The 15716-nt window shown below is 62.9% G+C and overlaps 4 protein-coding genes across 4 annotated transcripts; 1 reads left to right on the forward strand and 3 right to left on the reverse strand.

The window, feature by feature from the left end:
• Positions 1 to 148: 148 nt before the first annotated feature.
• On the forward strand, positions 149 to 2668 carry NDUFV1 (NADH:ubiquinone oxidoreductase core subunit V1). Its single transcript, XM_048306484.1, has 10 exons — positions 149 to 281; positions 366 to 448; positions 520 to 690; positions 769 to 952; positions 1037 to 1226; positions 1565 to 1777; positions 1853 to 2019; positions 2095 to 2176; positions 2255 to 2400; positions 2476 to 2668. Exons 1-10 carry the CDS (start codon positions 228 to 230, stop codon positions 2557 to 2559), a joined length of 1374 nt encoding a protein of 457 aa, XP_048162441.1. The 5' UTR covers positions 149 to 227; the 3' UTR covers positions 2560 to 2668.
• A 335-nt stretch (positions 2669 to 3003) lies between these two features.
• Positions 3004 to 5264, reverse strand: NUDT8 (nudix hydrolase 8). The gene is made up of 4 exons (XM_048306485.1): positions 4367 to 5264; positions 4161 to 4293; positions 3440 to 3517; positions 3004 to 3365 (listed from the first exon to the last, which is right to left on the reverse strand). Exons 1-4 carry the CDS (start codon positions 4858 to 4860, stop codon positions 3135 to 3137), a joined length of 936 nt encoding a protein of 311 aa, XP_048162442.1. The 5' UTR covers positions 4861 to 5264; the 3' UTR covers positions 3004 to 3134.
• A 230-nt stretch (positions 5265 to 5494) lies between these two features.
• On the reverse strand, positions 5495 to 8660 carry MTCH2 (mitochondrial carrier 2). Its single transcript, XM_048306494.1, has 13 exons — positions 8483 to 8660; positions 8309 to 8393; positions 8115 to 8221; positions 7952 to 7978; positions 7400 to 7453; positions 7264 to 7321; positions 7124 to 7175; positions 6977 to 7036; positions 6622 to 6715; positions 6460 to 6507; positions 6158 to 6225; positions 5827 to 5902; positions 5495 to 5696 (listed from the first exon to the last, which is right to left on the reverse strand). Exons 1-13 carry the CDS (start codon positions 8567 to 8569, stop codon positions 5610 to 5612), a joined length of 903 nt encoding a protein of 300 aa, XP_048162451.1. The 5' UTR covers positions 8570 to 8660; the 3' UTR covers positions 5495 to 5609.
• Positions 8661 to 8997: 337 nt separating this feature from the next.
• AGBL2 (AGBL carboxypeptidase 2) lies at positions 8998 to 14866 on the reverse strand. Its single transcript, XM_048305776.1, has 13 exons — positions 14803 to 14866; positions 14593 to 14718; positions 14279 to 14434; positions 14083 to 14190; positions 13855 to 14005; positions 13014 to 13778; positions 12774 to 12936; positions 12530 to 12656; positions 10080 to 10177; positions 9900 to 10009; positions 9759 to 9825; positions 9563 to 9649; positions 8998 to 9445 (listed from the first exon to the last, which is right to left on the reverse strand). Exons 2-13 carry the CDS (start codon positions 14687 to 14689, stop codon positions 9017 to 9019), a joined length of 2358 nt encoding a protein of 785 aa, XP_048161733.1. The 5' UTR covers positions 14690 to 14718; positions 14803 to 14866; the 3' UTR covers positions 8998 to 9016.
• Positions 14867 to 15716: the final 850 nt, after the last annotated feature.

The following is a 15716-nucleotide window of genomic DNA, read 5'->3' on the forward strand; positions in this document are numbered from 1 at the left end:
ACGTGCCGGCGCGCCGCCAGCGAGGCCACGCCCCTCTGGGGCCACGAGCCCGCCCTGCGGCCACGCCCCCGCGGCCCCGCCCCTCCCCGCGGCCCCGCCCCTAAACCCAGACCCCGGGCCGACTTCTCTCGCTGACGTCACTGCCGCGCCGCCGGCGCTCCCCCTGACGTCACCGCGGGGGCGCCTGAAGGTGACGGTGGTCGGTCCCGGTGCCGGTGCCCCCCGCAATGGCCGGCAGGCAGCTGCTGGCGCTGCGGCGTCTGCCCGCCGCCTCCTTCTCGGTGAGCGGGGACGGGGCGGGGAGCGCCGGGACCATGCGGAACGGGTCCCGGTGTTCCCGGTGCTGAATCCATGTGTCCCCGCAGACGGCGCCCAAGAAGACGCAGTTCGGGTCGCTGCGGGATGAGGACCGGATTTTCACCAACCTCTACGGGCGGCACGACTGGCGGTGAGTAGCCGGAGCAGCGCGGGGGGTGCCGGTGCCACGGTGCCCGGTGCCACGGTGCCCGGTGCCCGCAGGCTGCAGGGCGCGCTGCGCCGCGGCGACTGGTACAAGACGAAGGAGATCCTGCTCAAGGGCGTGGACTGGATCCTCGGCGAGATCAAGACCTCGGGGCTGCGGGGCCGCGGCGGCGCCGGGTTCCCCACCGGGCTCAAGTGGAGCTTCATGAACAAACCCCCGGACGGGAGGTGAGATCAGGACCGGCCGCAGCTCCGGTACCGCGGCCCCGCCCTGCAGGGAGCCCCCCTGACGTGAGCTGCCCGCAGACCCAAGTACCTGGTGGTGAACGCGGACGAGGGCGAGCCGGGCACCTGCAAGGACCGGGAGATCATGCGGCACGACCCGCACAAGCTGCTGGAGGGCTGCCTGGTGGCGGGGCGGGCTATGGGCGCCCGCGCCGCGTACATCTACATCCGCGGGGAGTTCTACAACGAGGCCTCCAACCTGCAGGTGAGGGCGGAGCGCCCCACAGCCACCCCACATCTCCTGGCGTGGCTCGGGGCGCTCCCGGGCTCACCACCCGCCCTGCTGCAGGTGGCCATCCGTGAGGCATACGAGGCCGGGCTGCTGGGCGGCGATGCCTGCGGGTCGGGATACGCCTTCGATGTGTTCGTGGTGCGTGGTGCCGGTGCCTACATCTGCGGGGAGGAGACGGCGCTCATCGAGTCCATCGAGGGCAAGCAGGGAAAGCCCCGCCTCAAGCCCCCCTTCCCCGCCGACGTGGGTACGGCCCCACAGCTCCATCCGGAATTCCCAGCTGCCACCCCAAAACAATTGTCCCCGGGACACTGTCCTGCCGCAAGGACAATACCACAGCCAACACCACATCCATTGAGAGCTCCCACTGTTTCATAGAATGGTGTGGGTTGGAAGGGACCTGAAAAGACTGTCTCGTTCCACCCCACTTCCATGGGCCATATACCACTATCCCAGGTTGCTCCAAGCCCTGTTGAACCTGGCCTTGGACACTTCCAGGGATGCGGCAGCTACAGCTTCTCTGGGCCAATTGTGCCAGGGCATCACCACCCTCACAGGGAGGAATTTTTTCCTAATGTTTTTCAGGTGTGTTCGGCTGCCCCACCACGGTGGCTAATGTGGAGACAGTGTCGGTGGCCCCCACGATCTGCCGGCGTGGTGGCGCCTGGTTCGCCAGCTTCGGCCGGGAGCGGAATTCCGGCACCAAGCTCTTCAACATCTCGGGGCACGTCAACACGCCCTGCACGGTGGAGGAGGAGATGTCGGTGCCGCTCAAGGAGCTCATTGAGAAACACGCCGGTGAGTGCCACGGCCAAGCCAGGCTGGAGTGGGGCGCAGGGCTGGAGCCGCCTGTCCTGACCCCCCTCTTTGCAGGGGGTGTCCGCGGGGGCTGGGACAACCTGCTGGCCGTCATCCCGGGTGGCTCCTCCACGCCGCTGCTGCCCAAGTCCGTGTGTGAGACAGTGCTGATGGACTTCGATTCCCTGGTGCAGGTGCAGAGCGGGCTGGGCACAGCCGCCGTCATTGTCATGGACAAATCGGTAAGGGATGGGCCCCCCCCGAATCCCCCAGCCACGGTGGGACCCTCATCTTCCCCTCCCTGTCTCTCTTCTCAGACCGACATCATCAAAGCCATTGCGCGCCTGATCGAGTTCTACAAGCACGAGAGCTGCGGACAGTGCACCCCATGCCGGGAAGGTGAGCAGGGGGCCTCGGGTGAGGGACTGCGGGACAGGGGCACTGCACGGACCCCCATCCCCATCCCAATTCCTGCAGGTGTGGACTGGATGAACAAGGTGATGGCGCGGTTCGTGCGGGGCGATGCGCAGGCCGCCGAGATCGACGCACTCTGGGAGATCAGCAAGCAGATCGAGGGACACACCATCTGCGCCCTGGGCGACGGCGCGGCCTGGCCCGTGCAGGTGAGGGGCCCGGGGGACCTGGGGGGGCCAGCAGCCTTCCCCCACCCCATTAACCAGCTCCTCTGCTCCATGCAGGGCCTCATCCGCCACTTCCGCCCCGAGCTCGAGGAGAGGATGCGGCGCTACAACGAGGCCAAAGCCCGAGCAGCGTCGGCATAAGGATTCACCACCACACCTCCCTTTTCTTGCTTGTGAGGGGTTTCTGGGGTGCTGGCAGCACTCAGAGGGCTCTCCAGAGAGTCCTCAATAAACACTGCTGTGCTCCCAGGCTCTGCTGTGGACATAAAATGGTGGGAAGGGACTGACAGGGCAGAGGGCCTCTGCGTCCTGCTTGCCCTGGAGCAGGAGATCCCCAGGGATCATGGGGTCACACAGCCGGGGCCTAGATACCTCAGGGGGTGATCCTGGGTTTCCATGAGGCTCCACAGCTCCTCTGTGGGACTGGGGGTGTGGCAGAGGCGATGGCTGTGGGGTATTAGACACAGTTCCCTCTGTGGGGACCCCACACTCCCTGTCCCCGCCACAGTGGCACCAGGATTCCTCCTCCTGTGCCTGTGCCAGGGGACAACTGTCCTGGCCCTGTTCCACAACTCAGAGCCCGGGGCAGTTCCAAACATGGCTTTTACTGAATCACAGTGTGCGACATCACCGCTGGGCTCGGAGCCGTTTTCCCCGTGCATGGGTGGAGAACCAAGGCACGGGGACCCCACAGCCGCCCCCTGCCCCCTGCCCACTCAGGCTGGGGCTTTCCGGGGCGGCACATGGGTTTTCCTGCGGTAGTGGCCGGGCACCAGCAGCTCCAGGGTCAGCTCAGTGACGATGGCCGTGAGCCCCCACACTTTGTGGGGGCCGTTGAGGAACACGGGCAAGGTATATCCGTAGCCGCTGGCTGTGCGGAAGTGGGTGTAGCCCTGGTTCTCCTCGCAGAGCAGGTGAGCCAGGGGCAGGGTAAACACCTCCTCCACCTGTCGGCACAAACCACAGTGACTGGGACTGGCTGCCACAGGAAGGGGAGCAGGCCTGGGGAGGAGTCGCTCACCTCGTCAGGGTTGGGGGTCAGCGTCAAGGCCTCCAGCGGCCCCAGGTTGGCCACAACGGGCGCCACGGTCATTCCGTGCTGGAAGGTGTGTCAGCAAGGGACAGGGTGACACCCCCGCCCCAAAGTGCCACCCCTGTGCCTTGACCCCCCTGCACCCAGTGCAGGCACTCGTCATGTGTGTCACCCTCTCACCAGTGCCACTGCCTTGTGTCCTGTCACCTTGAATCCCCAGAACTCTTGTCACCCATGTTCCTGCTGACCTGTCCCTGTCACCTGTAAGCCATCAGCTGTGTCCCTGTTGCACCCTTGTCCCTACTGCCCTGTCCCCAACACCCAGAATCCCTATCACCTCTAATACCTATCACCTGTGTCCCTGTCCCCCTGAACCCATCACCCATGACCCTGTTGCCCTGTCACCCAGAACCCTTGTTCTGTCACCTGTGTCCCTACTGCTTTGTCCCTGTCAACTGAACCCCTTTGTGTTCCTGCAGCCTTTTTCCTGTCACCCCTTGTTCTTTGTTCCTGTCACCAAAACCCCTGTCACCTGTGCCCCTGTCACCTCAAACCCATCACACCAGAACCCTTGTACCCGTCACCCATGACCCTGCCGCCTTCCCTGTCACCTTGATCCCATCCCTGTGTCCCTGCCGCCTGCCCTTTTGTCCTTGTCCCCGCACGCCCTTGTCCCCCCGCACCCCCAAGCCCTGCCGTTGCCCGGTACCCGGTCGGGCAGCGTTCGCAGCTGTCCCCAGACGCTGGTGGCTGCCACCGCCACCCCCAGCTCCTCCCGCGTCTCCCGCAGAGCCGTGGCCACCGCGTCCCCGTCCGCCGGGTCCCGCCGCCCACCGGGGAAGCTGCGGGAGGGATGGGGGGGGGGGGGGGGGTCAGGGCCGGTCCGGCCCCGGTGCCCGCTCCCCCCGCCGGTACCTGACATCGCCGCTGTGGGGGCCGGCGAGGCGGCGGGAGCGGAGCGTGAAGAGCAGCGCGGGGCGGCCGCGCACCGAGCACAGCGGCACCAGCACCGCGGCCGCCGCCGCCGCCGCGCCCCCCGCCGCCAGCCGCGCCCGGCACCGCCGCTCGCTGCCGCCGCTCAGCACATCCCCGGCGTCCTCGGCACCGCCGGCACCGCCCGGGCCCGCCATGGCGTCGGCACGGGGCGGGCAGGAGCAGCGAGGGAGGAGGGACGCAGGGAGGGACCGGCACCGCCCCCCGCACCGAGCCCGCCCCGGCCGCGGCTCTTCTGTCCCGCGGGTGCGGCAGCCTCCTCCTAGAGTGGAGCGGCTTCCAGCGGGTATGAAACCACCTGCCAGCTTGGCCATGCCCCCGCCAGGTGTGCGGCAGCCGCCGTCAGGCGTGCAACCCTTTGGCTGGGTGTGCGACAGCCCTTGCCAGGGGTGTGACCCACATCCCGCCTCTGCCATGTCCCTGCCGGGTGTGCAAGTCCCGCTCCAGCCGTGCAACAGCCCGCACCAGGTGTGCAACAACTCTTGCCAGGTGTGCCACCTACCTTCCAGCTTTGCAACAACCTTCCGGCTCTGCAGGTCCTGCTCCAGCCGTGCTATAACCCTCACCACGCGTGCAGCAGCCCCTGCCAGGTGTGCAATAACCCCCCCGGAGTGTGTCCCTCTTGCTGGTGTGCGACAGCCCCTGCCAGCTGTGTGACCCCACCTCCCAGCTCTACACACTCCCTTGGGTATGCAACCTCTGGCCAGGTGTGCAATGCTCACCTCTGCCCCCTCCACAGGCCTTGCAAGTACCCTGCCAAGTGTCCAACAACCCCTTCCAGGTGTGCACAACCCTGGCCAGGTGTCCAACAACCCCTTCCAGGCACACATTCCCCCCACTTCTGACAGCCCCCACGTGCCACTGGCCCTCTGTGTCACCAGCCTCGTTGTTCCCTCGTGCCTGTGGTTGTCAGGGAATTTTCCCTGTGGAAGCAGCCTCAACAGTGTCCAAGGTTGGGAAAAGGCTCCTGGATAAATCAGGGAATGCTGGTGACCAGCCAGCCTCACTTCCCAGGAAACCCCCACGAACAGAGACTCTCACAACTGCACCTTCAGCTCTCAGCAGGAAATGATTTTTAAAAAACTGTATAGAAATCATCATTCTCCATGATTCTTTGCTTCCAGAGCCCAGCATTGGCTCCACAACCCCGCTCCCATCTCCGGAATCAGCGGAACCGCCGCTCCTCCCACACGTATCGCTTCCCTGCTGGAACCTTGCGGAAGAACAGGCTGTTCCCTCGGCTCATGTTGCCCTGGAAAGGGAAAACGACCATGGAGAGGCCACACGAGGTCCAGGGTGGCCCCTCCAAACCACATGGGTCTCCCACCCGGCTCCTCTCCTGTCCCCTGTGTGTCCCGGTGTATCCCAGCTTCAGCACTTACCTCCCTGTGCAGCTGGCTCCAGCAATCCAGCCAGGAAGAGTAGGTGGGTGCGTAGGGAAGGAGACCCCCGGCCAACCTGGGGAAGGGAGGAAAGACCCACCGGGAATGATTCCCTGTAGGAATCATTCCCACCCGTGGAGGTGGGACCCATTCCATCCGTGGGCTCCACACTGGGTTGAACCCCAAAATGACCCTTTCCCACTTCAGCCAAAGAGGGATCAACCCTGTGGAGTGCTGGAAGCACCTTTTCCATCTGGGAATTTTGGAAAAGTGGTTCTAGGAGCTGATCCGGGGCTGGGGGATGTAGGTGTCAGTGGGATTATGGACTCACCCGCAGTTGTTCACGGCCATCAGGTTGGAGACCAGGACGAAGGGGTATGTCAGCATGCTGGCAAAGAACTGCAGGAAAAGCGGGGATCAGTGGGATGTTCCCTCTTCCCTACACCCTAGGGAGGGAGTCCACTCCTGCCACCTCCACAGGGTCACACATGTCCTCCATGGAGCACCCCTTGGCCTGTGGGCTGATCCAGCTGATCCCAGCCTGGCTCCATTCCCACCCCGGCAGCAGCAGAATTCCAGAAACACACCACTCCCTAGGGAAAGCATCCACTTCCTGCCCGTGGCTGTACTCACCCCAGTGACCGCCTGGGAGTAGCTCTTCATCTCAGTCATGGTGGAGACCTGCGAAAGGAGCGACAGCATTTGAATCCCCCAAACGGGGTCGTGGCTCCCAGAACACCCCTGGAACTGCCCCCCATCAGGTCCCGGCACCCTGGATCCCGGAGCGGAGCCTACCCCGTTCTCCAGCGCGTATGTGTTGATGAGGTAGGCCAGCATGTTACACAGCCACAGGGAGAGGATGTCCCCGAGGAGCCGCGGGATGAGGCCGCTGCAAGAGAAGAAACAGTGGGAATGTCGGCTAAGGGTTCGGATCCAGCTGTGCAGACAGCTGGGAACAGCTGGTTTGGGAAAGGGGGCGGCTGTTCCCACAGCAGCCAGGTGACGGGGGAACAGCCAACCCTGGGAGCGAGGATGCTCAGGTGAATGATCTGGAGCTGCTGGAGGGATCCAAGATACTCCCAAGAAGGGTTCGGGACTTTTGCACTGATGTCACCCCCGCCGTGCCCCTCGCTGCCTTCCCGGCACTCACGCAAAGAATCCCAGGATTCCCTCTTCCCGGTAGATTGTGGTGAAGGCGCTTAGTGTCCCGCTGGGATGGAGAGGAAGAGGAGGGATAACGTCAGGGGGATCCCAGGATCCCAAGCCCCCCAGAGCACCCAGAGCCCCCAGGCCATACCTGTACTTGGTCTCGCGGCCGATGAACTGCACCATGCAGCGTAGGGTGATCACTGCGGGGAATGACACGGGAGTGACACGGGAGCAAGAGGAGGCACCTGGCACTGCCCCCCTTGTCCCCTGGGATGGGGGAGCACCTACCATGGAAGGGGTGGGTGATGAGGGTGGCAGCGGAGCGCGCAACCATCTCTCGGGAGGTCTGGGAACAAACGGAGCGTCACCGGGAGGGGACAGGGATGTGACATCCCAGCGCCTTCCTCCTCCTCCTGCTCCTCACCTCCTTGAGCACCTGCTCCAGTGAGGACACCGGCTCCTTCTTGCTGGCTCCAGGCTGCAGGGGGAAGCAGGAGTCAGGCGGGAACAGCCCCCCAGAGAGGGGACATTGTCCCCAGCATGGGGTTGGAAGCTCCTGGCCAAGCGGAGCACTCCAGATGCAGGGCTGTCCAAGGCTGGGGGGCGTGGGGAGGAGGGAGGGAGGGAGGGAAGAGAGAAGGGAGAGAAGGAGGGGAGGAGGAAAGGATGAAGGGGTAAAAAGGAAAAAGAAGGAGGGAAGGAATGAAGAAGGGAGGATGGAGAGAAGAACAGAATGAAGGAAAGAGGAAAGGAGAGAGAGAAGAGGAGGAGGGAAAGAAGAAGAGAAGGAGAGAAAGGAGAAGGGATGAATAGAAGAACAGAGAAATGGAAAGAGAGAGAAAGGAGAAAACAGGGATGTAGGAACAGAGAGGGAAGGGAAGGGAAGGGAAGGGAAGGGAAGGGAAGGGAAGGGAAGGGAAGGGAAGGGAAGGGAAGGGAAGGGAAGATTCCCTGTGAGAAGCACCTCTGCACCCACCTCAGCCTGCTCGGCCTCCTGGTACCGCTGTGGAGCAAACGGCAGGGTCAGCCCAGGGTCAGCACTGCGCAGGGAGCCAGGGGGTCCCGGTGCCCCCCGTCCCGGCGGCAGAGCCCCCGGTTCCCGCTGCGCCCCGGGCCCGGCGCCCCGCCCGTGCCGGTACCTGCAGCACTTTGCTGTGCACCACGGTGCCGATGGCGCTGGAGCAGAGGCGGGGGGCGAGGCCTTTGAAGAGTCCCGCTCTCCCGTCCACCTTCACGATGTGTTTGGCTGGGGACAGCGGGGACCGTCAGCCCTGGGGGGACCCCACGGCGGCACCGGGACGGCACCGGGGCGGCCCCACCGGGGCGGACTCACCGTAAGAGAAGAGGCCGGGCAGCTGATATACCTGGCGGCCGAAGATGTTCCTCCCCAGGGTGGGCGGCAGCGGCTCGTAGCCCACCTGCAGCGGGGACGGAAAGGCTGTACCCCCCACGCGGCCGATACCGAGCCCGGTACCCCCCCTCCCAACCCCGCCATCCCCGCCCTTACCTGCACCAGCACCTTCACGTACATGAGCGGCTGCGAGAGCACGGTGAGCCCCGAGCCCAGCAGCACCTGCGAAGCCGCGTCCGCCATGGTGCCGCCCCGGCGTCACGGCACAGAAGGACACGGCCACGGCTGCCGCCGCTTCCGCTTCCGCCTCCACCTCCCCGGTATTTCCGGCGCTGCCGTGACGCGCTTCCGGTCTGTTGGGGGCGCTCTGGGAGCGCAACGGCTGCCATGGAAACGCCCGGCGGCGCCGCGGGGTGTTGCCATGGCAACGGGGCCTGCGGGACTGGGGGTACCCACGGGGCCTGAGGGGACACCGTAGGTACAGGGGGGACAGCGTGGGGACAGGGCTGAGGAGACACCAGGGTGGCATAGTTGAAGTGACACCACATCCCTAGAGCCCACGGTAACACCATGGTGGCCCGGGGCTGGGTGCCAGCACACTCTGGCCAGGCTGGGGGACAAGGGGACTCTGAGGGGACATCACAATAAGAACAGGCAGCACCAGGCAGGGACACGGAGTTGGCAGCATCTTTATTGCCGAGCGCAGGCGCAGCAGCGTGAGGCCACTGCAGGGACAGTGAGGGGACGCGCCTTGTCCCTGGGCCTGTGCCCGCCCCGCTGCCAGGATGGCCCCGGGATCGCTCCCATGGCTGGATCCCGGGAGTAGTCACTGGTGGCACCACGGTGGCAGGGGCGCACTGGTGGCTGGTGGTGTGTCCCAGCACTTGTGCCACTGTCCAGCTGACGCCTTCCCATGGTGGCACAGTGGCCATTCCCTGCTTCAGGTGCCCTGGGAAGAGCCACTACAGAGTCGGCTCCAGGCACCTCTCCCACACTGGCACGGTGGCCATTCCCTGCTCCAGCTGCCCTGGGAAAGGTGACACTGGAGCTGGCTCTGGGCTTCTCTCCCGCTATGCCACCTCCACTCTGGACACCAGGAAGATGCCTGCGGGTCCCAGCCTGGGGGGCACAGGAGATGGGTCAGACCACTTGAGGGGTGGGACAGCACTGGGGACAAGTGTCCCTGCAGGACTGTCCCCTCAGGGGCCAGATGGACTGTGGTGGCTCCAGGCTCACCGGGATGCTGGTGCGGCTCCGGTTTGTCCGGCGCAGGGCATTCCTTGCTCTCCGTCTCTGCAGCCACTTCCTCCTGCATGGCTCCACCTGTGCCAGGTGGTAAAGTGGCACTGGGACATCTGCACCCTTTGTCACCTTGTTCCACCCTGGCTCTGCATCCCTCCCACTTCAAAACTGGTGGCACATGGGGACTCACGGGCCGGTCAGGGCTGTGGAAGTCTTCTGGGATCCCGTCGGACACAGAGCTGTCAGAGCCGCTGGTGCTGCAGGGGGTAAGAACCACCTGCAGCCCCCAGTGGCACCACGGGCTTACACGGGGTGACAGGGGGTGACATACCTGGACTCAAGCTCTGAGGGGGACACATCGCTCCAGCTGCCTCCAGATCCTGGCTCACGGCCCATCTGCCGCTGCAACAGTGCATCCGCCTCCGCCAGGCACTGCTGGAGCTGCAGGACAGCGCCAGTGTCACCACGGCCCTGCGGCACCAGGGCACCCTGGGCCAGGTCCGAGCCAAACCTTGGCAGGCGCGGGGTCACAGAAGTCGAGCAGGGTGTCACAGAGGAGTCGGCCCAGTGACTCAAGGTCCTCCACACTGAAGTGGGAGCTCCTCCCACCTGGAGGGGACAGGGAAAAGGAAACAAGGACAGCTCCCCAACCTGGGACTGTTGGGGTCCCTCCCCCGCCGTGTAGCCCTGGGAGAGGGGCCCTGAGGGCACAGACACGGGGTTTCCTGCCCCTGCTCAGCCTCGTTCCCATTGGTTGGTTTGTGTTCCCTGCGCGGGCAGAAGGACCCTTGGTCCCGTGACTGGAACAGTTCCAGAGCAGAGCCCCGGCCATGCGGCTGGAGAAATAAACATCTCTCTGAAACAGCTAGCAAGAATCTGTCTATATATATATTTCCTTTCCACGGGACTCCTGGTTTGATATATGCGTGTTGCAGGATCCCCACTGCAACAAATGGTGGAGATTTGTGAGCAGAACGATCCCCGATCCCTAAGCGACTGATTTGTGTGAGTAAACCCTGGAAACTTTGGATTCCTCTTCTTGGTTTTGCTTTGCTATTCCATATCTAAACTATGGAGGAACCGTGGGAAGACTCTTGGCTCTCAGAGCCGCATATGGACATTTATCTTAAACTTAAAATGATTCTTGAACAACGATTTGTGAATTTTAGCTTGATTCAAGCTCAAAAAGAACTGAAACACTTCCTGGCATGGTTGTTTAAGAACTTTTTCTATGTTTCTTGGGATTTAATTATTACCAAGGGCTTTTGGAAAACCGTTTGGACACAGTTAATACTGGAGTCAAAATATATGCCGATGGAAGAATATTTTCGTGAATATTATTTAGTTACCGAGACTGTTGAGCAATGTCAGCTGTGTCCTGGTGAAGGGAAGCGTGGCGCAGGGACCGTGCGGCCCAGGCCACGTGCACCGAGCGCTCTGAGAGCAGCAGCGAGGCAGTTCCCGCGCGCGGGCGGAGCCACGCGAGCCGCAGTGTCGGTGGCGGAGCGGGGAGCGGCGGGAGCGGCGGGACCCGGCAGGACCCGCACGGCCGTGTGCAGTGCGTGGTGGAGCGAGCCCCGTGAATGCCCGACCGAGAGGGGCGGCACGCGGGCGGCGGCTGGCGGCGATGGCGGTGGAACGGAGCCGCGCCCGGCCGAGACGCGCGCTGGAGCGGGGCGCGGGGGAGTCGTCGCTCGGGGGCCCGGCCGAGACGTGTGTGCAGCGCCCGGCAGCGGCAGCGAAGCTGCGACCAGAGGAGGCGACGCACGGAGAACTGAGCGGCGTGGCCCGGCCCGGCCCGCGCAGCCCCGAACGCGACCCCGGGAAGAGCGCGCAGGCACCAGCAGCCCCGACAATTCCAACACGGGAGCGACCGAAGGAGAGAGCAAAGACGCAGCGAGACAGAAAACAGCAGCCACTCGGAAAAAGGAAAAGATCATAGCAACTAAGACCTTAGGGATAGTAAAATGGTATAATGTTAAGCAAAATTATGGTTTTATAACAAGGTGTGACAACCAGCAAGACATATTCGTGCATAGAACTGCTATTAAAAAGAATAACCCTGAAAAATGGATCTCAAGCTTGGGAGATGGAGAGGTGGTGGAATTTAATATTGTACTAGGTAGAAAAGGGTTACAAGCATCGCAGGTCACTGGGCCTGATGGTGTTCCTGTAAAAGGCAGTATATATGCAAAAAATCGTAGTCATGTTAGACAATATCTCCATTGTAAGCCCCCCCTACAGTTTCCCTTTCCTAATCCCACCTTTCCCTTTTACCCTATGTCCTGTTACCCCCAGTGTATTCCCAATCCGTTTTTTCATCCATGGTTTCCCTCACAAAACCATGCTTTTGCCAATTGTTTCCCCAAAAATCCCTTTCCAATGCCGAGTGGGGGATGAAAAGGGGGAGGGAAGAAGTTAAACCCTCTCCTGCCTCAGTTTCCCCACAAAGCATGCTCAGAGAATTCTGTCTCCCTTCTGTCAGCCCTAAGATGTTCCAGAGAATCTGTTTGGACATTTAAAGACTCAGGAGGGTGGCTTGTTTTGTCTTGAAACTGTTCTTGTTATGTTTATCCAGTTGTTTTCATTCTCCTTTTATTAAAATAAAACGGGTGAGGTGTTGGGGTCCCTCCCCCGCCGTGTAGCCCTGGGAGAGGGGCCCTGAGGGCACAGACACGGGGTTTCCTGCCCCTGCTCAGCCTCGTTCCCATTGGTTGGTTTGTGTTCCCTGCGCGGGCAGAAGGACCCTTGGTCCCGTGACTGGAACAGTTCCAGAGCAGAGCCCCGGCCATGCGGCTGGAGAAATAAACATCTCTCTGAAACAGCTAGCAAGAATCTGTCTGTCCATATATGTTTCCTTTCCACGGGACTCCTGGTTTGATATATGCGTGTTGCAGGATCCCCACTGCAACATGGGACCACCCCCCTGGCACTGTCCTCATGGCCGTGGCAGCCCCTCACCCAGCGTGGAGCCACTGAAAGCCACTTCCAGGGTGTAACTGTGGGAGACGCCCAGGCGCCACATGGAGACCCGGCCTGTCCCCTCTTTGTTCTTCTGCACCTGGAACTTGCAGCTGGCAAAGGAGAACTGGGGGGCCCCAGGGTCAGTGGGGTCCCAACCCCACAGGGACAGCTTGGGAAGTGGCATGGTGGATGTGTTCTCACTGTCACCGCAACACATGGCTCTGAGGCATCTGTGTCCCACCTTGTCGGGGGCATTTTTGCTCAGCATCAGGGGGAACACACGCTGGCGCAGCCGTGTCCTGGAGCCATCCCTGCCGGCATCGCAGCCATACATGAAGACATTGTTCTTCCGGCTGTGCCCATGGAAGTCACAGTACAGCACCACCTCCCGCTCCACCAGCACCCTGCACACATCAGGATATGGCAACCAGCACCACCACAGGAGCGGCCCCGTCCCACCAGCTCCCCGCACCTGCCTCACCTCTGGACCATGGCCCGCAGGTGCCACACACCAGGGAAGGAACCAGGAAGCGCCGTGCCATAGGCTCTGTTGGGATCCCGTCCCACCAGGGAGCAGCGGGAGTTGCCCACCACCACCCCGTCGGGATTGAGCATCGGCACCACCTTGAAGACAAAGAGGCGGCGCAGGAGCCGTGCGTCCACATGGGCGCTCAGCAGGAAATTGAGGAATCCCCTCATGGCCCAGGAGCTGCCGCTCTCGCCGGGGTGCACGCGGGCACTTGCCACCACCACCCGCTTGCCGGCCATGCTGCCGGGGCCGGTGATGGTCAGCAGGTACACGGTGTTGCCGGCCAGGCTGCGGCACAGCGCCTGCACCGCACAGTACCGTGAGCGCGCCGGGTCGGCCGCCAGCGCGCGCAGGTAGCGCTGCAGGTCTGAGTAGGTGTAGGGGTAGCAGGCGGCGAAGAAGCACGTGTCGCCATCATGCGGGAAGCGCACCGTCCAGCTGAGCCGGAACACCAGTGGCTCCCCCGCACTGCCACGGTAGTAGCGGACATCGGTCCCAACCCGGCGCCAGCCAATGCCATGGCTCTGGGCATCCTGCTGGGAGTAGAGCAGTGGCCGCAGGCCCTGGCCGTAGAGGCTCTTGGGCTTGGCCATATTGGCGATGGTGAAGCGGTAGAGTGGCTCCCGCCGGGTGTTTTGGACACGGAAGTAGAACCACTGGGTGTGCTTGGCCGTGTAGAGATCCGGCCGCAGTGTCAGCACGTACTCGTAGGGACCCCTGTGTGGAGGGAAGGGCCGTGCTCTGGATCTGGGCCTCACACGAGAGGCCCTGTGTCCCTTGGCCTCTCTCTTACACCTTGATGACCTTCTGGAGGTTCCCGCTCTCAAAGCGGGACTCGAAGAGCAGCGTGGTGTCCTGGGGACCCTTCAAGGGGGCTGCTGGCGAGGAGAGGGGCCCTGGGGCCCCCCCAGCCCGAGCACAGGTAAAGCAGGAGCCTTGGAGCACTGCAAGGGAAGCAGGGACAGTGGTGGGGGTCGGGGGAGAGCGGAGGCACCCAGGGGTGCTGCTCATGCTCCAGTACCTGGGCTGGTATGGTAGACAATGGTGCCCTGCTCCTCGCCGAGGGTGTCTGGGGCCTGCTCCAGGCCCATGGGTGGGCAGAAGGGCTCTGGTTCAGGGGGGACCCACTCTGGGAGAGGGAGGGACACAGAGACAAATGCCATGGGCACAGCAGGGGTCTGGCACAGGGGTGAGGCCGGGGTGAAGCATCTGCTCACCGATGTGCTCAATTGTCTCCTGGATGACTTCACACTCCACAGGCCAGCGGGGAGCAGGGAGGGAGAACAGAGCCTGTGATTTTCGTGGAGACCTCTGAGGCTGTGTTGAGGGGGCCGGCCTGCCCTGGTGGGGGATCTGCTCCACCACCCTGGGGGCTGTAAGAGCACCGGGAAGGGCTGGGGATCTCCAGTGTGGTTGGGGTAGGGGCATCCCCCAAAACCAAGGCAGGGACAGAGAAAGGCCCTCCCACCACACTCACTGTGCTGGGAGGACAGTGCTGGGGGGCTGAAAGGGGCTACAGGGTCTCACTCACGGTTTGGCTTGTGCCCAGGACCTCGCTGCCAGCCAGGGCCGGTGTTGCCCACGGTAGATGCCTTGGGATGCTGCCCGGAGGGGTCCCCCGGGGACATGGCAGTCTCTTCCCTGCCCGTCTTCTGGTCTTAGGAAGAACAGCGCTGCAGCCAGGGGGCCGGAGGGAACACGGCCCAGGAGGGGACACCCCACTGTCCAGGCCAGGGCTCACCTCGGAAGTAGCCATAGAAGCGCAGGTGGGTGTGGATGAATCTGTCATAGGGCTTCAGGACCTGTCCCCCACCAAACCCCCCCGGAGCCCCCTCCCCTCCCTGGGCAGCGTGGCACGCTGTGGGCTCCATGGTTGCGAGAGCTCCAGGAGACCCGGAACAGCAGTGGCAGTGCCAGGGCTGGGCTGGGACGTGGTTGCTGAGCTACAGGAATAGGGCGGTCCTGGAGCAGAGCTGGGACAGGAGCCAGATGGATTTCACAGAATCATTAAGGTTGGAAAAGACCTCCAGGATAATCGAGCCCAATCTTTGACCAATCCCCACCTTGTCACCCAGGCCAGAGCACTGAATGCCATGTCCAGTCGTTCCTTGGACACCTCCAGGGCTTGGAGGTGCCCCTGAGCAGCCCCTTCTGATGCCTGACAAACCTTTATATGAAGAAATTCCTTATGTCCAACCTCAACTTCCCCTGGCAGAACCTGAGGCTGTTTCCTCTTGTCCCCTGGGAGCAGAGTATGACACCCCCCCAGCTGCACGCTCCTGTCAGGGAGTTGTGGAGAGCCAAAAGGTCCCCTGCCAGCTCCTCCTGGTGCTCCAGACTCTTCCCCCGCTGTTCCCTTGTTTGGACAGCCCCTCAGTGTCTCTCTTGCCATGAGGGGTCCAGATCGGTCCCCAGGACTGGAGGTGGCCCAGCAGTGCCAGAACAGGGGACAGCCACTGCCCTGGGCCTGTGGCCACACCAATGCTGGGACAGCCCAGGTGCCATCGGTCTTTTGCGACCCCTGGGGACACCGGGGCTCATGTTCAGCTGCTCTCACCAGCACCCCTACGGCCTTTTCCAGCTTTCCAGCCTCTCTTCCCGCAGCCTGGAGCATTCCACAGGGTTTGTGTGATCCAAGTGTAGGACCTGGCACTT

The sequence above is a fragment of the Corvus hawaiiensis genome, chromosome 6, assembly GCF_020740725.1.
Source record: "Corvus hawaiiensis isolate bCorHaw1 chromosome 6, bCorHaw1.pri.cur, whole genome shotgun sequence".
NCBI classification, from domain to species: Eukaryota; Metazoa; Chordata; class Aves; order Passeriformes; family Corvidae; genus Corvus; species Corvus hawaiiensis.